General features: G+C 41.4%; 1 protein-coding gene and 1 long non-coding RNA gene across 4 annotated transcripts; one reads left to right on the plus strand and one right to left on the minus strand.

Moving 5' to 3' along the window:
• The first annotated feature begins 1,401 nt into the window (after positions 1–1,401).
• Positions 1,402–8,331, plus strand: CDK1 (cyclin dependent kinase 1). Of its 2 annotated transcripts, none has more exons than XM_015866267.2 (8): positions 1,402–1,575; positions 2,026–2,076; positions 2,854–3,010; positions 4,022–4,145; positions 4,534–4,704; positions 5,229–5,392; positions 5,502–5,643; positions 8,035–8,331. In XM_015866267.2, exons 2-8 carry the CDS (start codon positions 2,040–2,042, stop codon positions 8,149–8,151), a joined length of 912 nt encoding a protein of 303 aa, XP_015721753.1. In that variant the 5' UTR covers positions 1,402–1,575; positions 2,026–2,039; the 3' UTR covers positions 8,152–8,331. The 2 variants fall into 2 exon arrangements, with proteins under 2 accessions (XP_015721753.1, XP_015721754.1); XM_015866268.2 differs by lacking the exon at positions 1,402–1,575 and adding an exon at positions 1,815–1,870.
• On the minus strand, positions 4,690–26,129 carry LOC107315683. Of its 2 annotated transcripts, XR_001556016.2 has the most exons (8): positions 25,673–26,129; positions 24,508–24,588; positions 21,235–21,342; positions 18,366–20,590; positions 15,740–15,864; positions 11,742–11,931; positions 11,111–11,358; positions 4,690–4,776 (listed from the first exon to the last, which is right to left on the minus strand). It is a non-coding gene; the product is annotated as an uncharacterized LOC107315683 (long non-coding RNA). The 2 variants fall into 2 exon arrangements; XR_004307739.1 differs by having other exon boundaries at positions 24,508–26,129.
• Positions 26,130–27,338: the final 1,209 nt, after the last annotated feature.

A 27,338-nucleotide genomic window follows, 5' to 3' on the forward strand; every position in this document is an offset into this window, starting at 1 on the left:
CAAGACTATATTGACTCTTGCAGCTGTCCTCTACTCAGAATAGAAGTTGTTCAGAGTATTACGTTGGATTCTTAGCCATGAATACAACAGTAATGCCATAATCTGAGATTGGCATTGTAGGTCTGATCCTATATTCCTTGCACAAACAGCATTTCAGTTCAAGCAAGTGGGTGGAGAAGAACTGAATGCAGAAGGGGTTTAAAATACTTGCCCTTTGCCTGTTTATATAAATAAAATGGTCCTTGATGTTTTGTCAAAGTAGAACTAGATTTCTTTACTGTTTGCCTTCATGTTTGTCCTCAGTTTTGCATCTGATTTCACGTTTTGCTTTAAATGGGAGCAGGAATCCAATGGAATCTGTACTGCTCTGTCCATTGAGGGCTCAGTGGTGAGCAGACCACCCGCTGCTATTGCTTCACACAGAGAACTACGTCTCTTCAAACACAAAAGCAAATACAAATGTATCAGCTGCACGCGCACCTGTGTCAAGCAGCACTGTTAGCTATTGCTGGGTCTGCAACAATAATAATGCTGATGCTGCTAGTTAAAAAATTAATTTGGGTTAAGTCTGGAATTTCCTACACTTAAATTTGAAGTGAAAGCTCAATTTTGGCCACCTTCCTATAGTTTGTGGACAAGAGCCAGTCAGTGGCAGTGGTTCTGACCTGTGCTGGTTGCACAGTGCAGCCCCCAAAGCTATTGAGCACACACGGGCTGGCTGTGCTGGCCATGCGGTCAGGCCTGAGGGATGTGTCACTAACACTTTGCTTCAGCTGTGCAGCCAGTCTGTGCGCTGCTGAGCCTGGGCTGTGCTGGATTCATTACACAGGAGAGAGCTTCTCTGTGTGTGTACAAAGCACGTCGGATTCACTACCTACAAACTGTGCTGGATTTGAGGCTGTGCTCCTGCCCAGGGCTTCCCAAAGCGATGCAACAGCTTTGTTCTATGCAGGGAATCTCAGCAAGTGCTGGGAGTGCAAACAAAAACCGAAGGGCACGTGTGGTGCCTGTTTCTCAGGAGCAATAATTCCCCTTGAGGGAGGGCAAAGCGGAGGGTTTATGTTGCTGAAACTGATGTATGCCCAGGGAGGTTGTGGATGCCCCGTCCTTGGAGGTGTTCAAGACCAGGTTGGACAGGGCCCTGGGCAACCTGATCTAGTAAATGTGTGTTTGGTGGCCCTGCCAGGCAGGGGGTTGGAACTACATGATCCTTGAGGTCCCTTCCAACCCGGGTCATTCTGTGATCTGTGATTCTGTATGCTGGAGGGGGACACCTCCACACCAGCAGGTGGCGCTGTGGTGCGGGACGTGCCGCTCTCTCTCTTCTTCCTGGCGCCTTTCCGTGTCGCTTTGGCGCCGCCGGATCGTAGCGCTCCGATTGGTCGCTTTGAATCATCCCGGCGCTGCTCCATTGGTGGGTGGTGGCGGCAGCGCTGAGCGGCGGGTTCGAATCCTCGTCGCCCGCCCCCGGCTGAGCACTGAGCGCCCGCAGCGCGGAGCTGGTGGCGGCGCCGGGCCCGGTTGGCCGTGGTACCGCTACGGGAGCGAGGGGCGCCGGCTTTGAGCGGCCTAGTTGTGAGTGCGGCCGTATCGGCGCATAGGGGGGAGGGTGCAGGCGCTTGGGCCCTTATGGCCGCCCGCACGGTCGGGATGGGGGCTGGGTGCTGGTAGCGGGGTCCGTCCGCTCGGGCCTTCACGGGGAGGGACGGAGCGCCGGGCCCTGGGCTATGGGGGGGCGTTGGGGGCTGCGGGCGGTGCGGGGCTGCCGGCCTCGTGCGCTGCCTGCGGGCGGTTTCCAGGCCGAGGCAGGTTGCCGTTAACGTACGACTGGGAAAGCTCCCAGCTGGGGCCACGTTTCCCTCTTGATTCGGTGTGTATTTGTATGTAGGGATGGCGGGCTTTTTTAGCTGTGTCCCCTAATAAACGCTTCTTCCCTCCTTCCCCCCCCTTTTGAATCATCAAGCTTTTGGGGCTTTGTTTGCATTCAAGGAGCGCCTGTTGAATCTCACGGCTTTTTTGTTGCAGGTGTGCCCACAGCCATGGAGGATTACACCAAGATAGAGAAGATTGGGGAGGGTAAGTAAGCTTGCCTGGAGCTTTGCGAGGTTCTGCAGCTTGGGCTGCCAGCTGTTGTAAGCATTGTGACCTCCTGCTATCCGGAGAACTACTGGCATTCTATGGAGTCTTATATAGATGTAAATGCACTCAGGCTGCCTTTCTTCTGAAGGTGACAGTGTCTGAAACAGCTGCTCTGTGCTGGGAGCCATCTCCCTTCACACTGATGGCCAGTGGTGCACCGTGCCACTGCAGGGCAAAAGCGTTCTGAGTCAGGAAGTCGGCTTTCCTGTTTGGGAAGCTGGAACACATCTATTCTTTTGCAACTGCCCTTCCTTACAAGTTGCTCCTGAAATTGCACTTTGGGTGGCTGTGCTTTTGTTTGGAGCCCCTGGTAGGGAAAAAGTGCTACACAGGTGTTTTTACTGGGGTTCTGTGCTGTTGCTGCTCCCGTCACAGGGTGATACCATGAACCCGTGTGCAGAAGCGCATTTAAAACTATTATGTTGGTTTACTGTAAGGCACCTTAATGTAAAAGAAGGCCCGTGCAGATGTTTGTCACAACCTCCCTTTCACTGGGAGCCCTTCCTTTATCAAAAGTAGAAGTTGGTTCAAATAGTTATTTTTTTCTTTGAGATTTACCACTAGTTCCGATTATATTTTCCGCTGAGGCCCATAGTACTTTTAGCACTACTTTGTCATAAGGATTCTTGCCTATGTAGCAGTTCTTATTTGCAATGACTTATCTGCACCTGAAACCAGTATTTCCTATATGCGTTTCCCTGTTTGTTTGTTCAGGTACCTATGGTGTTGTGTATAAAGGGCGCCACAAAACTACAGGCCAAGTGGTTGCAATGAAGAAAATACGTCTAGAAAGTGAGGAGGAAGGTGTTCCAAGTACTGCTATCCGAGAAATATCTTTATTAAAAGAGCTGCGTCATCCCAATATAGTCTGGTAGGCATACGCTGGTATTTAGCCGTACTCTCTGAAAGGCACCAGGTCTCTTCAGATAAATTATTTTTCCACTGTTCTGGGAAGGAGGCAGTTATTCTGTGTAGTTGCTGCAAAGCAGACGTATTACACTTTAGTCCCAAATCTGGAGAGCAAACTGGTTTTTAATTAAGACTGTCTTCTGCTGCACCTATTCTAAGAATTAAAGAAAAGTATTTCTGTTAATTATTCAGAGTGGTTATTGGAGGAATGGAGACAGTGTGCTTCTGGGAAACTGTTTAAGTCAGCCTCAGAACTTTTTGTTATCGTGGGCTTATTCGTCTGACTTCAGTGTTCTTGGTGTGGGCCTTTGTCACCATGCACTTCCTTACTGTCCCATGGCAGAGCTGTCGGCGCTGCACTATAATGCTTACAGCTGGCACTTCTGATCTGCACCTGAAACTTCCATCAGTGGCTGCCTGATGTGAAGAACTGGTTGTAGTCAATGTCTTCTGTACAAAATACTTGCGCTTTAATGTAGTAAAATACTTTGGATTTAATGTGGCCTGAAATTGGCCAAGGTTCATCCAGGTGGTGTCCCAGTGGATGAATGCATGTATTTAAAAGCCTTTATAATCTATTAAGGATGAAGGAGATGCTTAAAAACCCATACAACTCCTGCTGCATCTAGGAGGTACCTATTCTAATGCAGAGCCCTTAAAGTCTTCCAATGATTCTGCTATAGTAAACCAGATTCAGATGGAAGTTAGGTACTGATACCTTCTTCAGCCTTCCCCTGCCTCATGCTAGGCACAAGGAAACACAAGATTCAGAGGAACCATACAAGGTGTTTGTCTCATATATGTTCAGTTTTCCAAACAACAGTGCAGTTAATCTTTGAAGACTGAGAGAAAGCTTTGTAAGCCTTTCTTATTAGGAACCTAGAAACATCAGCTTGTGTCCCTGTTGAGAAGGGAAACAAGCCAGCGGGTCTGCGTACTTTGCAGTGGAGTTGACTGTACCCTTAATTTTCAGTCTTCAGGATGTCCTTATGCAGGATGCAAGGCTGTACCTCATTTTTGAATTCCTTTCCATGGACCTCAAGAAATACTTGGATACTATTCCGTCAGGCCAGTATTTGGAACGTTCACGTGTTAAGGTAATGAGGAGAATTTCTTAGTATAACTTAAAAATTAAAGGTGCCCTACAAAGCTATAAGCAAGTCTTAACTCTTGCTTGTATCTTAACTGTCTGTATTTCCTTGAGGGGAAAAAGGACTGAAGAGGCAGCTGTGAATAATAAGATGAATTTTTCTTTAAAAGAAAGTTCTGCTCTCAAATGAAACTATGCCTAACTAATGAAACTAACTGCCTTGAACTAAACTCAGTTTTGTATGAATTTCTGGTTGAACTCAATATTTGCAATGCTTTGGATCTAATTCTATGGAATTAATATAATGAAACAGCTTTATGTTGTAGAACCACTGACTTCACTGAAGGCTATGTTGTTTTTTTTCCCCCCTCCCTCTGACCTCACTCTGTCTGCAGAGTTACCTGTATCAGATCTTGCAAGGTATCGTCTTCTGCCATTCAAGACGAGTTCTGCACAGAGACTTAAAACCTCAGAATCTTCTAATAGATGACAAGGGGGTGATTAAACTGGCAGATTTTGGATTGGCTCGAGCCTTTGGAATTCCGGTGCGGGTGTACACTCATGAAGTGAGTTGAACATACTTTTGGTCATTTGGACAAGGCTGATCAGCTTCCTTGTACTGGTTGTTTATGAAAGAGCTGCAAATAGTATCATGGAGCTTTTAAAGGTGTCATAAGCTAGTAGCGTTAAGGTTATATTTCAGCTTAGTTTTACTTGGTGGCTTTCCAACCCCCAGACCCTGTTTTACTCTGAAGTGCTAATGCATCTTATGGATGCTGCTGTTACCTTGACAGTATGTTAGATAGGCCAGACCAGTCAGATGCTAAAGATGTGCTTCCTGCTCTTTGTGAAGGAGTGCAGGCAACTGCTTTGCTTGCAGTAGAAACTACTGCAATAGAATTTTGTGCACTTTTAAGTGAAGTTTGATGCAAGTATTTTCACTGATGCTTGTAGCTTCTAGTCCAAACAGGATATTATTTTTATCAAAAAAGCTGAATGCTCCTTAGTAAATAATGAGCCATTGTGGTCACAGTCAATTAGAAGACTTGATTCTATAAACTTATCTAATAAAGAATTCTTTGTTTAATAGGTAGTGACACTGTGGTACAGGTCTCCAGAGGTACTGCTAGGATCTGCTCGTTATTCCACTCCTGTAGATATATGGAGCATAGGTACCATATTTGCAGAGTTAGCAACTAAAAAGCCACTTTTCCATGGGGACTCAGAGATTGACCAGCTCTTCAGAATCTTCAGGTATGTCATGCTGAAACAAACTATCCCTTGCTGTGAACATACTAAAATCACAGCAGTGCCTACAGTCTTCATACTAAACTGATCAAATGTTGTGCTTATGCTTGCACAGAGCTTTAGGGACACCCAACAATGATGTGTGGCCTGATGTGGAATCCTTGCAAGACTATAAAAACACTTTTCCAAAATGGAAACCTGGCAGCCTGGAAACACATGTCCAAAACTTAGATGAGGACGGACTTGATCTGTTGTCTGTAAGTATTCTCTCCTAAACTGCCTGTTAAGAAATGAGCAGGTAGTTTCAAGTACTCTCTAATTTCTACAAGCCTGTAGTGGATACATTCTTGGCACCAGCATTAATTATGTGTCTGTATGACTGTTCATGTAGTTGGAAATATTTTCATGTGGTAGCATGTGGACTAATAGTGTCTGGCTCATTTTTGTTAAGCTTTTGTGGTGGTCGTAAATGAATGAAGTGATGGAAAAAGCTGGATTTATTGATTAGTTGCGAATCAGGAGGCTGTTTAGGTCAGCATGCAGGGTCTGTGTCAATTGTATCTTAATATTAATTTGGAGGTTTGGCTGTTGTTGAATGGCTTCTGTATTTTGTGGCTAGGGTGAGTTTACTTCAATTCCATGGCCAAGCAGTTAAAATAGTGTGGCCAAGTTTACTTAACAAGGTCCTGCTCAGACTTCACTTAGTTCACATACTGTCACTGCAGATGAATCTGCGTTATTTCTTAGACGTGCTTATGTGCACATCAAGAATGACCCTGGATGACTCGATCATTTGGCTTTGCTAAAGATCCATTTACATGGCACAGATTTGCTATAGTCGGGGTTTGTTCTATGCATCTTGAGATAAGCTGGAACTTCAGAACCACCTTGCTACAAGGAGGGCCCTGTAAAGCAATTACCCTTGTAGCTGGCTCCTGTTTTATGCAGACATAAACAAGAGAAGTCGTTTATTATGTATAATGGAGTGTTGTTACTCAAGGAGCTCAAGTAACTACAATGTCTCACTTGTTCTTCCTGAGAACAGAGCCATAGTTCAGGTTGGCGTACTAAACAATGTTTGTTAAAGTTTCTTTGGATGGCTTGTAGCAGTATTTTACAGAAAGAGCTGACTTGCAGAGTAATTATCCTCAACCCGTGCACTGAGAGCATCACTATAAAATGAGTTTGAAATTGAATTGTTACTGTTCTTATTTAAAAGCCGAAAGCAATTGAACAGGCAAGTGAGTGTTTTGGATACGTTTAACTGGCCTGCTAAGTACTGGACTGAGCTTAGTGGTGGCTTCATCATGAAAAAAGCATGTTTTTGGCTGCTACTAATGTACCCAAAAAATCATTAATCAAGTGATCCTAACAGTATACTAATCTTCATATTGAATTACATCAAGTTTTGTCTTTGATTAAGACTAAAATTTGAGCTTTCTATAGCTGCTTACTGACGGTGGCATGGCTCCTTTTTGAGGCATCTGGAATCCATTTAAATTTCCTGCAGTCCTGCTTCAGGCTGAAGTGATACAATTTTAAAGGCAACAGAAATGAACAGCTTGTTCCTAGAGCAATAGCACGGATGTGGCAGTGAAAGTGTTTGTAGTTTTGTAGGCTGTTGAAGATGGAGGCAATATGTATAACAGCTAGCTTTAAAATGGGGTAGTATACTTACTGATTTAGAAGTGTATTTTCCTCTAGTAAGGATGAGTAAAATGGAACAGACTGTTGGCAGGGATTTGGCTAGTTTTAAGGAAGCTTTTAAGATAATTTAAAGTTATGCTAGATATAAAAACTCAGTTGTCCAAAGCCATGTAACCTTCATAAGGCTTGGTAGGACTGTAGGATATCTATCTGAATTAATTATGTCTACATGCAAGCATACAATTGCATGCGGTCACTCCATAATTCTTTTGAGCCAGATTGCACGATATAAGCTGTGGGTGCTTTTATTTTTTTTAATGGATAGCAAAGCAGGTCTCTTGCCTCTCTTCTAGTAAGTTACGAGAACTATTTTAGAGGGGATGGCATCTCCATTGTATTTTCTACCATTGTCTTCATTATTGAGTTCTTCAGCTGAATCAAGTCACTTTTCAAAATGAAATCCATGTTTTAGAACTGTTTTTATCAGATCCATCTGCTTTACATATGCAAGTATACTTCTCTCCTAACCAGGATCTTGTTGCTGAACAGTTGCTATATTTCAACTGTGAACAGCTGCACCAAACTGAAAACAAGCTGCTTCACAACAGTTCTTTCAATATCAGTGTAGTAAAATAAGTGCGTGATCACTTGTTTATGAAAGTATTATAGGCTTTAGCAGCTTAAGTTTGACCAGCTTCCCTTAACTGAGAAGTCGAGACTAATAATTATTGCAACTTGATAATTGATTCTGGGTTTGTTGATGCACATGGTACCATGATACAAGCATGGACTGTGGATAAATGGCTTTTCACTTTGGGATGTTAGACACTAATACCATTCTTACTTCTAGGTAGGAATAACTACTTCTGTGAGGTATCATGGAACATAGGGAAGAACGTATCTCAAGTTATCTGATTATTACTGTGGTTAAATTTGTATCTGCTTCACATTTACTCCCTCATGAGATAGATATTCAGTGTTTTCTTTTGTTTTTCTTCCAGAAAATGTTAATTTATGATCCTGCGAAAAGAATTTCTGGCAAAGTGGCCTTGAACCACCCATACTTCGATGACTTGGACAAATCTGCTCTTCCCGCTAATCTGATTAAGAATTTCTAAAACTTTGGACTAAATCAGAGTGAAATGATCACAATTAATTCTACTATTGTTTGTCTGTAGCTTTGTCTGTCAGCCAACCTTATAATTATGGCTTTTTGTTTTGATTTGTGTTGCATAAATGTAAATATTAACCGGTGAACGCGGTGAACCTCTTATAAATAAAACTTTACATTTAGTGAGGGACTGAGCTTCTTTCCACGCCCCTACAGAAGGGCAGCCTTTTAGAATGGGCTGCGAAGTTATGGCTCGTCCACCAAAGCAGGTAACTGAAACTACTGAAACTGGTTTTGAAACAACTTCTCTGAAGTTCAGCTGTTTCATTGCCATGCACAAATGAAATCTAAGGCTTACACTGTACTGAATGTTACAAATGACATCTAAAATGGGATGCTTCGGTAATATGCAATTCAAAACAAAGAAGGTGGCCAAATGTGTCCCTTTTTCTGAAGGTATCTGGAACATCTGTATGCTTTTCTGTTGTCTTGAAGGCCCAAGAACGTATTTTGCATTGGTGTGCAACTTGTGAGTCAGCATACTTCCATCTCCTGGAATAATTAAGGTGTGTGATGTGGAGTTGTACAAGGGAATTGTCTATATACTGATGTGTAGTTGGCTGATGTGGCTCTTTTCAACTGCTAGCAGTAATGCAGTTCTCATCTGATTCTCGTTAAAGGCTGAGCCACCTGGATTATACTGGAAAAGCTAAGCTTTTCACATAGGTTTATTCAAGTAAATGTTAATTTAACAAGACTGCTCTCAGAAATGTAATAGTCTGAGATGTTACATGCATATAGACTCCTCCACAATTAAAGCATGAGCTTTGTAAAACTCCAGTGTTTCACATTTACAGGTGAGACTATTATAAAATCTTGACAGAATTCATCAGATTACGTACTAAGAAATGATTGACCATCACTAGATTTCTAATTGCTACCTTTGCTCTTGGTTTCCCATACATCAAATGGGACACAATGCTAGATTAGGAGAAGAAAAGCAACAGAAGGCTCTTGTGGATACATTATAATCACATAGTTTGATAGACTTAACTGCAGTTCTCCTTCCAGTGTTATAGCTGCTGTAGTCTCTAGTTGTAGGACTGTACATCTGTCAGGTTTTATTAGATCTCAGCACCTTGGGGCTCTTAAACTTGCTGACTTGCAGCCAAGTGTGGTATGGTAACAAAAGTCTGTAAGTTTTAAGCCACACATGTGAAAGGAATCATGCAAACCACTCGAAAATAGTGGAGTTTATAAGTCCTGTCCTATAGATGCTGAGGGGTGAGTCTGAAACAAAAGCAGCAGAGATAACATTCTATCCATCTGATGTTTACTTTCATGTTTATTCATGACTTTCATGTTTGTTTATGAGTAGCTGAATGAAGTGCTGGACCTGATTTTAGTTAACCGGCTGCTTTTACAGATGTAAATACCAGTTTGAGGGGTGGGGTGGTGAGCATTATTTTCTGCAGGATGATTCTTAATCTCCAGAAGTATCTGGGTACTGTCACAGTAATTGAGTCATTTAGGAGTATACAGTGAAGCAAGATGGGGAGACTTCTAAATTTGCTTTTCTAGAAAGTTCTCTTTTAATTGAAGGTAGAGGGGAGGAAGATTGCTATAGCTGACTGGTATTAACATCACTGATAAAATGCATTTTCAAGGCAGATTAGGGTAGAGGTCTCAATTGCTGTCTTTTGAGTGCAGTAATTTAATACTAGCACACAGGTCAGGGGACAATATTGCTGGTGCTAACTGGTTACACTAGAATAGGAAAAGGAGAACCTACAGAAGGTAAGCACAAGCCAGCAACTGCTCTGAAAAATTGGCAGATAAGTATTTAATTTAAGGAGTATTATTTAATATTTATTTAGCTATCAGCAGATAGCTTCTGCTACATGAAACTACATTGGTAAAACCAGAGCTGCCTTGCACTTCTGGGTTTTACTCCACTGTGGATAACAGCTGGCAGCTCTATTGATAGTGCTCTGACTGTAGTAGAACTGAACTGCTGCAATATGTTACTTTCGTCCTTCAGCTGAGGCCATTGTAGCGCTTGGCAGGGTTTCACTGGTTCGTGCTCTTTTATTAGGGCATTTAGACAATTGAAAGGTACTAAGCTAACATTTGTTGGATGTGGGCCCAACACGCAATAACCAGTATATTTTTTCATTGCCACAGATAAAATGATTACTTGAGAATAGAAAGCACTCTGCTTTGCCTGAAGTAACTAGGAGTCCATGTATTGTTTTCTTTCCCCCTGTGTGTGCAGTAGGCTCAGTACTAAGTTAAATAGTTAAGTTACTAAGTGCAAACTTGCTATTATTACTAACTAATCTAGGTTATAGATTAACCAAGTTGAATTTTTGGATATCTTTAAAGGTTTTTATAGTGATAGTGAGCATCTGCTGAAGACCCACAGGTTTGCAATGCATTTCTTAATGTTGGAAGAAGCAAGGTGGGAGGGAGGCAACAAAAAGCAGCCCACTCTTGGTTGCAATCAAGTTTTATAACACTGCATCTATGTCACCTCTGTTATGGCTGCTGGTCAGTGTTTTCTCTTACAGTACAGGCAAAACCCGACAGGGAACGTTACTTTCTGTTTCAATTGCTTGTATTCTATCCTCTTAAAAAGTAACATGGATCAAAATGTTGGGGTATGTAAGACTGGGATCAAATTAACTTTATTATTATTTCTAAAGCAAGCTTCTAAGTGCTTTCAATTGTTGCACTCCAAAATATCTGACCTATGCTACTGAATGCTTGCAGACTGAGTTCAGCTGCTTTTATTTTACTTTGATGTAATAACATATATCCCCACTAAAATTAATTACCATCTGCTTCTTTGAAAACAATTGATTCTTTAAAACAGAGGTCTTACAGGGGACTAAGAAAACAGCAACACTTTACTTTCTAAACCACTTGGATAGGACAACTATCATCAAACCTGCTTTCCATTGTACCTTTCCACATGCAGGTGTCAGGGTCAGAAGGGTCTTTCTCAGGCCAGTTCCCGTACTGCTTTTGTGCTGTGGTGTTCAGTGAATCCATCATCTTTAATATGAGCAGGTAGAGGGAAGTTAGCTGATAAGTCCATAGCAAAGCGTGCTTAACCTGTTTCAAACAATGCTTCGTTTATACGCTGTTCTTTTTCAGTGATTTATCTTCCTGTGGTCATTCTCCTATCGCAGCTTGTGTACCTTTACAGCACCTGGAAATGGATCAGTGTCATTAGCTGTCTGCTCCTGAAATTACTGCCACCAAACATCCAGAACTCATCTCTTCCTGTGCTTTCCCTTTATCCAGATTTTTTTGGTCACTTTATGATGCATGGCAATTTTGTCACAAATCTGATATCCTTTTTCCTTGCTGATTTTCTTGTCTAAATATTTCCTGCTATCATATATCAGCTACTTTTAGAGTCATGTTTCTTTCTGAAAATACAAATCTATTTTCCTCACGCAGACTCTTATTAAAACCTGTTGGCTGTGTGTCGTGTTATACATCTTACTCTCTGCTCAGTAGTTTACTGTGGTAGGAGGTACGAGTAATTTTGTAAGGAAAGATAAAAGCAAGTCCAAGGAGGTGAAATACCTGGTACTGCCTGCTTGTAGAATGGGAGCTTATCAGATCTCAGAGTAGTGGTCGGGGCTGAGGTAGACTGAGGTTTAGCGATTTGTCTGGAGAGCTATATCTTCAGTTTAAGCCCCGTGGTTGAATAGTAGTGGCTTCTTCCTCATTTGTGAAGGGAGAAATGAAGAGTTGGAGGGATGTGAAGGAAAAACTGTAATAGGCAAAAAAAAAAAAGGTGTTTGTAAGAAAGCAGGATCCTGCTTAGAGCATGAAACAAGAGAGATGTAAGAAGCAGAGTGAACCCCAGAAAGAGGGTTTAAACCTTGGTGAGAACCAGGAAACTTCTCACAGAAGGAAAAAACAGCTTTTTGTTGCTCTAGAAAGCAGAAGCTCCTCAGAGTTGAGTCTGGAACTGCTATGCCAGCTCTTATTCACCAGTCTTATGTTTGCCTGTCCAAATGTGTCCGTGTGCCATATTTACTCAGCCATAAAAGAGATGATTGACCTCTGCTTTAACCAACTAGCTTGTTTTCAAAGCAATGCCAGTTTAAGGCTTGGATGTAACGTAACTGTTGTAAGCATAGTCTGCAAGTTGCAGCTGATGTATTTGTAACCTCCTCTGGCTGTGCCAGGCTGTCTGGTAATGTGTGATTTGAAGAACCCCCTAGCTATCCTACTGTACCTGACTCAGAAACAGAAAGGCTAAGCGTGCTGTCTCATCCCCATCTGTGTTCCTCAGTGTGGACTGCGGTTGTACCTGGAGTAGTGTTTGATAATCTCAGCCTTGGATACTACAGATGTTAACTTGTATTAGCACACACGCATTTGTCACTTGTGGTAATTCGTCAGTAAAAGGAAAAAGCTGTTCTCAAATTGAGCTGTTAAAGAAACAGCTTTAAAGTTTTATGTAACTACAGTAATTGGAACAGGAAAAGCGCATGTACTGCAAAGCTGAATTCACTGAGACCTGCTCAGTTTGATGGCAAACAGAACACTACCTACTGCTTTATGCTGAACACAGAGCTGGTTCCAGAGGGAAAAGGTAGGGTAATGATTAAAAAGATTTTTATTAAATGAAAACACTGCATACTTCTGAACAATTAAAGTTAGAATGTCCCTTATGCATAAGTCAGTTTCTGAATGAAGACTAAAGCTGCTGTTAAGTACATCATGAGAGCAGCTCAGGGAGGTACCAAACTTATAGGGGCAGAATAGGCAGTGCCTTGGACTAGCCCTGCAGTACTGCTGGTAAATCCACGTTCTGTGTAATTCCTGCAGTTTTAAAAACAAACACACACAGTTTGGCACTTCACTGCTGTGTGTAGATCTGTTGTCCAAGTTGGTATAAGCACTTTTTTCCAGGAGGGAGAGGACATCAAGTTATTTGGGAAACTACTCAAGAATAATGCCAAGTACCTCCCCTCCTTCTCATTACCTTTGGAAACCTGTCTGTACTGGGACGTGCACAAAGAAAGATTCCTTTGCTCTTTCAGTTGTTGAAGCAGGGAATAGGTATAAGATTTATGTTGGTCCAAAGAGGACAGGACCTGTATGTGCTGGAGTCATAAACCACCTATGAGAAGATGTCTATTCAGCAAGATTGCAGTTGCCTTTGCTGTAATTAAAATTAGACAGCAAATAAAACTTTCTTGTATAGCAAATGGGGCCCTGTGGCTTTTCAATACCTGGAAAATTCAGTACCTTCTGAAAATTCAGCTTTGAATGGCAGTATTTCCTGCTAGGTATCTACAGGCAATCACAAAAAAGATGTTGCACTGCTACTGGCTCTGTCTGATCATACTTGGTATCAGCTTTATGAAGACCAAGTGAGAATAAAGAAACCTTGTTATAAAGGCCATACTTTGTCAAATCTGACTCTGTTTCCATCTAAACTCCCACACCTTAATTTCTGACAGGCTGTATCAATTATTGGAGGCAATGTAAACATTCTGTATTGCTTTGGCTATCAGTTGCTCTGATTTACTTCTGGGGTAATGACTTTTGGTTTTGTTTGCACTGCGTATTCCTGTATAGTGTGCTGTTTTCTTCATGTGTAAATGTCACAGAATGACCCGGGTTGGAAGGGACCTCAAGGATCATGTAGTTCCAACCCCCCTGCCTGGCAGGGCCACCAAACATNGACCTCAAGGATCATGTAGTTCCAACCCCCCTGCCCGGCAGGGCCACCAAACATACACCTTTACTAGATCAGGTTGCCCAGGGCCCCGTCCAACCTGGTCTTGAACACCTCCAAGGACGAGGCATCCACAACCTCCCTGGGCAGCCTGTTCCAGGGCCTAACCACTCCTAGTAAAGAACTTCCCTCTAACATCCAACCTAAATCTTCCCTCCTTCAACTTGGATCCATTTCCCCTAGTCCTGCTATTATCAGCCCTTTCAAAGAGTTTACTCCCCTCCTGGGTGTAGGTTCCCTTCAGGTATTGAAAGGCTGCAATGAGGTCACCCCGCAACCTTCTTCTCCAGGCTGAACAAGCCCAATTCCCTCAGCCTGTCTTCATAGGGGAGGTGCTCCAGCCCTCGTCAGTGGGAAACTAAGTGTTCACCTTTGTTGCCAGGGCATATTTCTCTTTGGAGTGGTCTGTTGGCTACTCCACTGTCTCCTTGTATTCAAATCAATAGCTGCAATCTGTATTGATGCTTCTGCTAATTGATTAATTGACTGACCTCAAACATATGTATCTATTATTGGTGGCTGATTTGGAATGGAAGAAGTGGAAGTGGCAGCTGGTCTCTCCTACTTAATAAAATGATGAGTTAATTATATATTTGAAGGTAATTAGTAGCTTAAAATGGTTAAATTTCTCCAGTTGTTTAAATTAGTACTATTACTTCTGCTGACCTCTGTAGAGTTTAGACTGACTGCTGGAGGAAATTAGTTAAGAAAATATTTTTGCTAACTTTTAAGTTGCACCATATTCAATTTAGTTTTGACAAAGCGTTGCCTACAATTGACAAAACATCCTGTCTGTATAGGGTAGTGTGTTCCTGACCCACTCAAAACTTGTGATCTTGGTACTTTCCAGCATGGATCCTTAATCCTGAAGAGACATCCTTTTCCCAGAGCAGCTCAGACTCGCTTAGCTTGCTGTTCCCCATGGACCTGGAATCCAAGCGGGCTAATGCATCTCCTCTCCATTTAGTTAACTCTGCACTTACTGTTTTTCTTTGTGTAAGATATCAACAGGTAATTCTGTCTTTCAGAAACATTATTTGCCTTTAAAAAATGAGGCATTTTGTTCCTGTATCATTGAAAACTGTTATTCCTGTTCCTGTCCTCTCCAACTGCCTTTCAGTGATATTTTTTGCCCCATTATCTGAGTCTATTGACTTAAGAGGCAGCAGAGATGGAACTTCTAGAAGGTCTTTCTCCTTGACAGTGATGAGAGGTAGAACACCGTAAGCAAGCTGAGGGCTCTTTCTGCCTTGCTTTCTGCAGAGACTCAAGATGAGGATGAGGGTTATCTACCTGAGGTGGTTTTATTTTGTGAGCATTTTGACTTGGTGATATCAGGGAGCTCGGGCTTTAAAATGTTCTCAGTTGATAGTGTGGAGGGATAAAAGGAAAGGTCAGTTCTGTTCACCCCATCGCCTTACTCTTAATGGATCATGCTGCAAACAGCTTATTGCTGTGACCTAGCAGGTCTTCAGCCACCTGTGAGGATCAGAAAGGATTGGACTCATTGAAGGAAGGAAGGGGAAATCTTAAGGATCTGTCAGTGTCTCTCTTCATGGTTCACCTTTGGTTGCTTCCCACGTGACCTGCATGTTTTTGTCTCATCTCTGTTCAGCAGCTCATCACTCAGAGAGCTTCTATGCTCCATTTCAAGACCTTGATGTTTAAACTGTGGAGAGTAGCGTAAATATTTCACAGTAGTTTGCTGAACATTGTGCGCCCTGGGCTCTGAACATACCAAGTTCTGTGTCAGAACTATGCCTGACACCGGCCTACTTTCCCCCCCTAATGTAGGCTCACTGGCTGGAAAAAAAAGGGTGCTTACCTATTAGATTTCCTTGATCTTATGGGGATTACTGCCTCTGCAAATTACCTCGTCCATCTCTAAATCTCTTCTTGAGATGTGCTGGGAGTACTGACTGGTTGGGAAGTTAACAGATCCTCAGCAACCTTCAGGAACAAACAGAAGTTTTTACAGGAAAAAAAAGCAGAAGTGTTTCTAAAAAGCAGAAGTGTAGAACTGTCAGGCAGCTGAGGTTTTATTTTGCATTCTTCATAAGGATAGGAGTGTTATGGGGAAGCCTTTCTTAACAGTCACTTAAAGACTTCAGGTATGACAATGACAAAACATAGTAAAGTCTTTATCTGTATTCAGTATAAAATGGTATTTTTGTTTTTAATATTCGCTTGTTTGTCTCCTTGGCCACGAGGTGGCACTATGGGACCTGAATACAAAAACACACTGCGGTGGGGGAGGGTAGAGCAGAAAAGCTATCACTCTGGTGGCTGCATGAAAAATTGAAGGGTATTTATTTTCTGGTAGTCAGCCAGGCTGAAAATACTATCTGAATTGAAAACCTTTCATGAAACATCTGGGCAGTTAAATTTTGCTAACTTCAAAGATGTGCGGCACTGCACTGACATACTGATTTCTTTCTGTAGTGAGGAATCTCATAGGCTAACACAAAAAAGCCTCTGTGAAAACTATTTCATGCTGAAACTAATGATCAGAATTACTTTTCTTAATAAAATGAGTATTACAGAAGTGCCAGGCAATATTGTTAGGCTGCACCAAGCCAATAATCAATCTCACAAGTCCCCAAAACTTGTCCATAGTGAGCAATTTTGCAGTGGATTTTTTGAAATTGGCAAGTTCAGTATCTAGATTTCCCACTCTGTACTTTGAGTGTGCAGAATTGCCTGCTTTTTGTTCAGTAGTCTGTCATTTCCTGAGCTTTTTCAACAGCTTGATTAATTCTTTGCTGGGGGGAAAAACATATGTAGCTTATAACACTGGCGTTAAGGTCTTATTTTATTTGTTTTTGTGGTGCTCTCCTAAATGCAAAAGCTTTTGTCTCAAAGTAGAGCTATGGGAAAGGTTTCCCAGATGACTTGATTGCTGAGGCATGGAATTATTCAGTCACATGCCTGGTAAAACTGACCCTAGTATCGGTGTATGAGACACTACATCCTTTCCCTTTCCCAGTGTACATAGTGATGCATAGGTATGCAGCTAGCACAGGTCTACACTAACAGTTCTAATCACTTTGCTGCTGGAGACAGGAATGCGAGCACCAGTTTGTTGGGTGTACTTTGACAGTTATCTCTGGGAATGGAGAAATACACCGTTCACTTCCCAGTTCTTGGTAAGCACGTATTTTACACATGGGCAAAGAGCAGAAATAAAAGTAAATATACAGATGTTCAGTCATATGAGATGTTGTCCTGTCTAGGCATGTGTTATTTATGTGGGAAAATGTTAATGATGCCTCTTCATAATGAGGAATTTTTTAGTGAGAGTCACAAGAATCACACACAATGTGTGTGACATCTCCTGTCCTGTTCTAAGGACAGACACTGAGTGCAGAGAAAAACGGTCTCTAGTAATATGTGCCATTGGCTTAAATTGAAGTCACCGTAGATCATTCTTCAATTCTTAGAAATCGTGCCAAAGATGGGCTGTGCAATTTAACTCTTACTGTTCACCTTTAACAGCCCAGCTTATAAGCCAGGATACTTGCCAGTAAGAACACTGCACTGCACAGCTCTGTGTGTTCAGAGTGACAAGTATCCTCAGAGTGCAGTGCCATGCACTGAGGAACACAAACTCAGATCTAGGATAGAGGGACTGCAGACAGAAATAAACAATGCTGTGTTTGAGGAGCTCAAGACATTACTCAGCTTCTAACTAGAAGGTGCTGAGTAAGAACTCTATGGAAGATGGGTTGGTTGGTTGGTTTGCTTTTCCTCTCCTTATGGGGAAATGACGCAATGCATATTGTGTGTATTCTTGCAATGCTCAGCAAAAACTAGGCTAGTCTCTTCAAAGCTGAGCACACGAACTAGAGGAACAAGGTACAGCTTCCTTTGCCCTGGTGTCAGTAAGAAGAGTAAAGTACCATCTCTGATCGTATGATCTGCTACAATAAAATAAACAAAATCACTTTCTATAGAAGAATAAGTTTCTATATGAGATTCTCATGTAATGCTTGTCATGTGGTATGAAAATACCTTCTTAGTTAAGAATTGCCTTGACTTAGAAAAAAGTTTATAGATAACATAAAGCAATGCTTGCACAAGATTTTCCTTTTCTAGCTTTGATCAATTATCAGCTGCTCTAATTAGCTCTCAACACATTTGTTTTGTTATTTGAACCTAAAGTAATTGTCATTATTCCCTGTACTTTATATGCCTGCTGGTTATTTTAAAAGATGAAGGTGTTTTCAGTACAAAACATGCAGTTTTGTAATCTCTGTGCAACCAAGCAGCATTGAAAAGTGCTTTTGTTTTGGATCTGCTGTTTCTTTGATTTGATCTCTTTAATTTCTAAGAGCAAAGGGGTTGCACATTTATTAAATATTTTGGAATCTGGGAAGTACTTCCCAGATGATGAAATCAATATTTATAAAAAATGCAATGTGGAGAAGCCTCTTTACCTCTAGGAGATTTACCTTAGCTGTGAACTTGCCCATCAGTATTTTTAGCACCGCTCCTCCCGTGAGCTTCACACAAATGTCCTGTTTCCCTGTAGGCAGCCACAGGCAGGGGGAAGCTAAAGCAAAGCTGCAGGCTGTGGGTCTCCTATTTGTAGACCACGCATGCCAATTTTCCTCCTAAAATGTGATTATCACCTTTACAACACAAACCGGACCTGAAACGTCAACAAAACTGGAAACTAAACTATTCAGCATTACCTCCAGCAGAGAGCAAAATAAGCACATTCCTGCAGTAAGATTTACTACGGACAGACTCAAATTTCACATCAAACACATCTAGCAAGTGACAGGTCACAAGACATGCCTTCAAAATACAGGGGAAAGCAAAGCAGCTGGATAAAGATTCCTGGGGCCTGGTATGGTTGGTTGAAGAGCGCTATCAGCATAGTAAACCAGCTGCCAGGTCAGTGATTAGTCTGTATTCAGCACTGGTTATTCTTTCAGGCATCCTTTGTGTTTGATTAGGACTGTCCTGCAAACATTCTGTTACTTCACATCTCTTAAGAAAATAACAAAATCCGTGCCACTGCATTTCAGTTCTGCTTTGCTAAGATTGTGGAGGTACATAGAACGCACATCAAGTAAACAGACCTTCCTTTACCAAAGGCATTTTCAAATGAAAAGGTTATTCCAGGACTTCACATTACTACAAAGCAGCTGGTGTATACTAGGTGATAAATGCCTTAAGCCTATGACAAATGAGAGGTAATCCCAGTTTAGTCCTTATCCTCCAAAATGAAAAAATAAAATAAAAAATCTAAATAATAACAATAAAAATCTGACATAAGTAATTGAGCCTTCAGAAAGTTCCCTGACCAGCGGGAAAGTTTCTCACCATCTGGCCCTACAATTTCAGTATGACAGGCTCACAGCATTTGCCATGGTTTTGACAGTCCTTGACTTTGCCATTTTAATAAGCTGGATTCTAAAGCACAGCTTTTCTGTTCAGTAAAGTATCCTGCAGAGACCTAAAGGGCTTTTCACCTTTTCAGAAGTTAAACTCATCTTGTTGGGTTTTACCCACACAATTGTGGAACAAGAGTGACAGGCACCCATTTAGAGGAATTTCAAGCTCTGGATGCTACACGTAAGCAGGAGGAATCGGTAATGTCAGAATTATCTGACATTAAAATAATTAAGGATTTGTTGTTGCTTTATTACAATTTTTTCATAATTTCTGGCTATAAAGTTATGGGCTTTGTGATCACTATTGGGCCTATAAGATTTTCTGACCAGTTACAAGAGCTAAACTAAGACTCAGATACTGTTGGTTTAGTGTCCAACAGCCACGTGGGATTATCAGTGTCTCAGTTTTCATTTAAAAAGCTTCTTATAGCATTTTAAAGTCTCTAGGGCTCACAGAGAGGGCTCACCTTGTGCAAAGCGCCCCAGACACATACCCACAAAGCGCACATACCCAAGAACCTGCAGCCCCACGCCAGCCCTAGTAGGGGTCGGGAGAGGAGGGGGAGGTTTGTCTTGGCTGCCAATATCCATGTGCCTTCCCAGAGCTCATCCTCTGAGGTTCCTGAGCCATCCTCTCCTCATTGCTACCTGTGACTTGTGTTTGGCTCCAGACAAATCCATGTGAATCTCTTATGTGCATTACCAACTCACAGCTGGAGACGAGCTATGGCGTGAAGGGCATTTGTCCACATTGTCTGTACATCTGTAAGGCCTTCATAATGCTGAGGAAAACAGTGCTCCAAAGCACCTCAGATGACCAGACCATGTGGAGGTCCCTAATGTTTCCTCCATATATTTAATCACAAGCATACATCCCTTATGGAGATGTATATTCCTCATACTTTACATGAGCATGGTGTTTGTGACAGATAATTAAAAGACTACTTCCCCAAGGAAGCCATGAACCTGTTACCTGTAGGATAGGTCACAGTACAATCATGAAGGGATGTTTTCATTTTTGTGTTGCACAAAACCCAATAAAATGAAACACTTTTTCCGCATACCTTGCCAGCTAATAGAACCAAGAAAAAGAAAGGTTATGCTTGACTAAATCCAGGAAAACTTCAGTTAGATATTGCAGGAGAGGCAGCGGCACACAAAGGGGATTAAAAAGAACTATTTTTTTCTGGTCAGCAAAACGATTTTACCTTTTTTTTCCTTAAGAACCTGTTCATTATCCTCTTAGCGATCCAATCCTCATATTTTATATAGAGCTGCAGCAGATAATGGATTACAGAAGGATGTCAAAGTTTGTGAATTGGTCTCCACTAAGAAATAAGCTTAAGATATTTTGAATTTAAACTTTTTAAAGAATTATCTGTTTTACGTGACAGAATGAAAGGAAGAAAACATTAATACATTTAGCACAGCACAATTTCATTAGATAAAGATGTAATTAAAAAGCAATGCTACACCTGAAATAAATTCACTTTCCTAGTAGGTCAAAACCCACTGAAATAAAGGCTAGAGGAGAAATAGGGAATGCTGCAAAGGTTTCTGGGGGATAGCAGGGCAATAAAAGGTGAAGTAGCAACAGCTGCGTTGATTGCACCAAAGTTGGAGGGGGATAGAACAGTGCTCAGAGTTAAAGGAAGCAAAGGTAACGTGCTTCATGCTTGCCTGGTTTAAATTGGTATTTTTGTTCTGTTGTGTAAGAAGTATTAAGTTAAAAAGTTTAAAAAAAAAAAAAAAAGAGAGAGAGAGATCTTATGAAGGCTTCGTGGAAAATCCCCTTCTTACTTTGCAGGGGAATTTCCACTGCTGGACAAGGAGGTAATGTTTATATACTAGTAGCAATTTAGGTTGGTGTTTGCTTAACTTGTATGTTTGCTCACAGATTGAGCTAAGGATTCCTTACAGTTTCATTTGCTCTGTTTTGGTATCCAAGGTTGTAGTCTGCTAGAAATCTTCTCCTGGGTTTGTTGGGGTTGGCCTCATGCAAGTTTATGACACTGCAGGATGCCTCCTGTAAGGAAATAATTGTGAGCTTCTGTCATTTCTAGATTCCAGTCTCTGCTCCCTGATGCTATGCTACATCACTGTGCAAAAGAAAGAGGCGTTTAAGTAAGGAATGAGTAGTAAAACATCTAATAACTATAGGAATGGACTGCTATGGGGGACAAATCAAGGCTTGGCATTAATAGCTGGAAAAAATGCCTTGCTTGAATCAGACATTCAACAACATGTTCACCTTTTATTTTGCTTCTTTTGATGTTGTAATTTTATCTTATTTGATACTTTTCCTGCCTTCTGTTTCTGACAGCCTTTAGAACCCTCAGCAGGCAGGTGAAGAACCCCAAAACATAGAAATGAATCTAATTTATCAAGAAATGTGGATGTTCTTGTAACTACTCGCAAAGCTAGCTAAGTAAGGGCGGCATTGATGAGAGGTAGGTTTTAATACATACTGCTCAGGAGAAAGCAAGGCTAAAAATAAGTCATTTGTGTGACTGGATTGCATCCAAATGCAGTGAGTATGAAGGTTGTCCTAGCAGCTCACCTGCAATAGTGCTTAATGAGCTGCTCCAGTGCTTTCTTGCAGCTGGAGGTCAGAGAGTGGCTGTGCAAGAAGAGCTGTGTGCATAAGTGAGACTTGTAAGCATCCTCCTCAGCTAAAGCAAACATGGGTGAATAGACTAGAAGTGGCAGTTGTGCATCTAAAACCAAGCATCAGTTTTTCCAGGAGTCACCTACCACCTTCTGTTCAGCCTTGCTTAAGTATTAGCATTTTCCTTTTTCCTCCCCCCTAGTCCAAAAGACATTGAAGCACACATCATGTTTTCAAGGGCTCAGTTTGCACTGACAGCAAACCACTAACACAGGGCAAGGATGAAAGACTCTGCTCTCCCTGAACTTTATATCCTCAGTCTATTTTTAGGAAAAACAGTGGTTTTCTTGATAACCAGTTTAGTACTGTCAGAGACAATGTTTACACAAGTGTTCTCCCTAAGGCTCGTGTCTTCAATTAAAAACTGGCACTACACCTCTGTATGAATATCATTCTCAGCTGAACCTGTGTATTCCCAAAGGGCATTTATAGTAGATGAAGCAATGTTCTGTGTGTGACTGCAGTCTGCTGTCAGACCATCTAGGAAGAGTTGTTCCTTCTTAGTCACTGGAAAGCAAGGCTGGCCTAGTCTGGCAGCACTGACTGTACCTCACTGTGTCCTAAATGAATCTGTGTGAGCTCTTAGCAGTGATAGTAGTACTTGTTCCAAACTAAGTTTCCACTTTACTCCAATGTGAGTGTACTCTGTCATTTTTAATCACACATAACCTTTAAGCTTTGCTACATAGCTTAAGAAAAGCTTAAACTAAAAGAGGGAGGAGGATTTATGGGTGGGAAAAGGTGGGAAGGAAGAATGACTGCAATTCTTAAAGGCAAGTGTATACACAGCCTGGACTGTCTTTTTTTAAAAAAAAAAAACGTCTTTAAATATAGTTCTTATACATAAGTAAAGAGATGCAACTTAAACAAAGGATGTGAAGCCAGAAAACTAAATAACTGAAGCTCTGAGGGATAGTTGTAGCTTGATGTTTTAAAAGCTTTCAGCTGTTCTGGACAGAATTGAGAAGCTTCCACTCCAGGGAGGATGCCAGGCCCTCTGCCATCTATCTGGAACTGAGAAATGCAATGAGGTGGCAGAAGTCAGCAGGTTTGAAGCCTCATTTTGAGGTGAAAAATTGCACTGCGAAAGCTATGAAAATGCTGATCCACTAGGCCAGCAAAAAACTCATCAGAGACATATAAATACAGCTTCGCACACTTTAATGTGTGTAACCCATTCAACAAAATAAATTATGCTACGCTGGCAGAGTGGTAAAAGGCCTTAAGAAAATTGAAAAAGCTTATAATAATGAAAGATTATTCCCTGTTTAATAGGAGGAATGTATATTGCAGTAAGTGTCATAGCTGTGTCAGCCTCGTGTGTGAAAAGAATGAGCAAAGTAAAACAAAGAGGGTGGGCAGAAGTGGTAGCAGGATGCAGCCAACAGCCTGTTCACCAGAGTAAGCACTACACCTAAACACACATCTCCCTGCTACTACTGTTCACTGATGCCTTGTAACATGCTACTGTACAGATATGGAATTAGAAACAGGTTCGTTTCCAAAGGGTTAAAGAGCCACCCAAAGAGCAGTGCAGCACAGATGATTCTGAGGGCCACAACACTGAATCTAATGTATTGATTAGGTGCTTGATTACAGTTATTTGATTCAAAATGCTTTAAAATCTCTGACAGGCTTCTTATTCATTCTGTGCTTTACCATTATATGGCATCACCCAAAACGACAACTGGCATTTGCTGCAGACTGTGGGGACAGTTTTCATCATTCTTTACATGTACCAAGCAGGACCAGTCTATCTTCATCCTAGGGGATGGCGCCTGGTTCTGACTATGGTGCTCAAAGGGGCTTCCACTTTGCAGCCTTTATATCTGTAGCTTTATGGATTTAGTCTCATCTAATAAACTTATTCTTTGCACAGAACACTGTGAGAACATAACCATCTTCTGTGAACAGACACACAATCCCTCTGCTTTCCCTCTTTGCCCTCCACAGGCTGAGCACCTATAGGCACTTGCTGCAAACGTTGTGACTATCTTTTACAGTTATACGACACATTTACTCCCTGTAGTGCTGCAGTGTGCTTTCCCAGGGTCCTACAGCAAGCTCATACCAACACCACCTAATGCAGCATACTGCAAAGATGTGGTAGATGGTGAATTACTTCATGATCTTTTGTCCCTCTTCTCAACTACGGAGAGGCAGGTTGTTCCATTAAGAGTTAGGACAAGTCTGCCCAGTACCTTCAAAACTTTCCTCATGGTCTAACACATGGGAGATGCCTAAGTAAGGAAAGAAGTCCTTAATCACCCAATTACCTTCTGATAATTACTCAATTATCATTTAATTTTATTATTATTATTATTTTAGTTCTTCCTATCTAAAGTTAGTTTCAACAAAACAAATCTTGCTGTGACTACAGCAGACTCCCCACAGGACATAAAAGCTTTGAGAAGCACAGACACTGGTCCCTATGGCTTGTTACCACTGCTATTCATTTTCTCCCATTAGTAATCTGAAACTGAAAAGTATATTCAGCTGTGAGTCCTACAGGTCTTCACTTACCACAGTGACTTCTAGAGATGCACTCTCATCTGGTGGGTCAGACACCACTTCAACGTCTTCCAACTTTTCTCCCTTGGCCAGCTGAAATCAAACAGGAACAGAGCTAGAGAGGACCTGCCTTAGAAGGTGAGTCTGAGGGGAGCAGAAAATATTCTGTTCCCAGCCCTACTGAAAAGCATCTTACTCTCCACAAATGATCAGTGAGTGTGCAAGAATTTACATTTGACTGATGTTTTACAGAGAGTTGTGTATCTTACTGACCGCAGGACTAGTGACCCTACATCACATCCCTAGCAAGTCAGTGGAGCTCTTCCTGCAGAATTTGCTACGCAAAAATAAGGAGGGTTCAGTCTCAGCTCCAGAGATTCCCTTCAGACTCTTCTTTGTGATGCCAGTGGAAAATGCATCATCATCTAATGGACTTTTTTTTTTGTTGCATGAGATTTGTCAATCATCTAAAAAATAAACCCAGACACCCCACAATTGAAAATACACCTGTGAATCTGAATGGGGATCCATAAAACCCTGCAAGCAGGCTGCAAGTCCAACTGAGGACCTCAGACAGAAGCCTTGTGAAAGACCTTTGAAATGTGAAGAGCATGAGCTAATGTTTATAATGTGGTAGGGAATGGAATCTGATTGTATGCTCAGAATACCCATCTTATACTAATGACAAAGATGCAAATTTAATGATGTACTCCTAAGATGCTGCTAATTATGTTTTGCTTTTTAACCCTTGAGGGTATTTTGACTGCTAAGCACTAATATCAGGAATGCCATGTAGTCCTTATTCTACAGCCTTAACTTAAAGCTAAAATAATTCCCATGGGAAATAAAGAATCACCTTTTTTCTTTTTCTATTTTAATGTTAAGGCCAAGAATTAAAAATCCTCCTTGTGAGCTGTCATCAACTGGCTGCTTATCTAAACTTCAGTGAAGCCAGAATGGGAGCTGGGAAGGGACAGTCCGCTAGTGCAGCTACTCAGGCCTGTAGAATACAGAAGGATGGCACTCAGATCACTAATTATCTAATGGTGAAGGCTGCTTTCCTAAGGCTGAAAATCAGTGTTGGTATATATAGGGAATCTCCCCTTTTCCAGTCTAGAATCTTTATATGGTATGTTAAATGCTGTGGCACTGCTGGTACTGTATGTCCATAACTCACCCTCTGACTTTATGTTTTTCAGAAGGTGATGAACCTTTCTGCCTTGAAATCCCTGAACAGGCCAATCCCTGGAGGTCACAGAACTTTGTTCTTCTGCTGTGTGCAGTCCTGGTAATGGAAACCAACTGGAGATCCTTTGTATATTGGGGTAAGAACTTGCTGTTCTAGAATACTCTTTCAGAAGACAAAAATAGATATCCCAGGTGGTACTGGGCTCCTTCTAAGGCCAAAGGACAGACTGTGAGGTTTCAGTGCAGCTTGAGAAAAGATTTGAGATGAATCAGCAATATAAGTAATGTTTTCACTGTAAGGTGTGTATGGAACACGCAGACGCTATAACTGGGTACATCTAGAACTGTAAAACAACCCAGCAGGATATTATAGTGACTGTGTCTACTTGCAAATCAAATAGCGAGGCTGAACAATTATAAATGAGACATAACAACTTTGTTTTATGTTAATTTTCTCATTGGACATTCTTCAGTGTACAGATACATTAGCCTTACTTGTGTGTCTCATGTTCAAGTTTTTTTCATAGGCTTCTGCAGCCTCGATAAAATCTTCTCATTTTTCTACCAAAAAAACCCAAGATTTTCATGTAAGCAGCAGGGAGGGATTTAGTTTCCTTGTATGGATAGATATACAATAGTCTCACTACTCTGGCTGCTAATGCAAAGCAAATCTTGACACAGGTTATATTCTTTTACCTGAAGGCAAAGGCATATGCTAGCTGACAATGAGTTACCCTGTTGCAGTGCCTGCAGGATGGGGATTATTGCTGCTAACACTTTCATTCTGCATGCAGTACACAGAGCAAATTTCAGCTAGCAGATTTCAAACAAAGACAGGTGATAACATGTAAATTAATTAAGTGGCAATTCAGAACCCAAAGCGTGCTTGTAGGACAGCTCATTGATTTCAATAGGAATTTTGCCTGCAGGAGAAGTAGACTCATGCAAATACTGTTATGTCATTTTAATAGACCAGAAATCTAAGGGGATTCAGGAGTGGAAAGCAGCCACCTTATGGTATCTCTGCATAGTATGTGCCTTGGACTCCCAATAAGATCAAATAAATGCTGGCTTACCTGATGACAGAAGACTGATCTGGGTTTAAAAAAAAATAAAAATAGGACAATATAGACAAAAACTGCAACTTAATCTGACAAGAAAATTTCTCTACCAAACTGCAATCCTTCTCAGTGCAGATGAACTGAAATATTTCACCGTTTCCTGGAGTTCAGGTACCAAAATTAGTTTTGTTTAGTACAGGAGATGGAAGACTTGGCCCTCAGAGCAGGATTACCAAGATCCCTTCAGACAGACTTGCTTGTTATGAAAACATGGGGAAAGCCCTACATTTTACAGATCAAACACTTGAAGGTATAAATTGCTCTGTGCCTGATGGATACCTTTAGATAAGTTGATGTAGAATTAGGCCAATAAACTACAGAGCTGCTCCTCTCTTAATTCCTCTGGTGCCACCATCATGCTTTCAGTGCTCAGAAGTTATGTCCAGATTCATCTCTTCTATAATGTAATCCTTTTTAATGTACTCATGTATTTAGCACTTTCCTTTGCACGTCTTGAGACCTTATCTGATTAAAAGAGAAGGACAGCTACATCTTCAGAAAATGAAATTAGTGAGTTGCAGCTGAAGTATGGTC

This window comes from Coturnix japonica, chromosome 6 (assembly GCF_001577835.2).
Source record: "Coturnix japonica isolate 7356 chromosome 6, Coturnix japonica 2.1, whole genome shotgun sequence".
Taxonomy (NCBI): domain Eukaryota; kingdom Metazoa; phylum Chordata; class Aves; order Galliformes; family Phasianidae; genus Coturnix; species Coturnix japonica.

Excerpts from the sequence above, each read along its gene's own strand:
- CDK1 (XM_015866267.2), top strand. The coding sequence starts at position 2,040 with ATGGAGGATTACACCAAGATAGAGAAGATTGGGGAGG. Across the intron at positions 4,146-4,533 it reads TGGAACGTTCACGTGTTAAG|AGTTACCTGTATCAGATCTT; the intron begins GTAATGAGGAGA and ends CTCTGTCTGCAG. Across the intron at positions 4,705-5,228 it reads TGCGGGTGTACACTCATGAA|GTAGTGACACTGTGGTACAG; the intron begins GTGAGTTGAACA and ends TTTGTTTAATAG.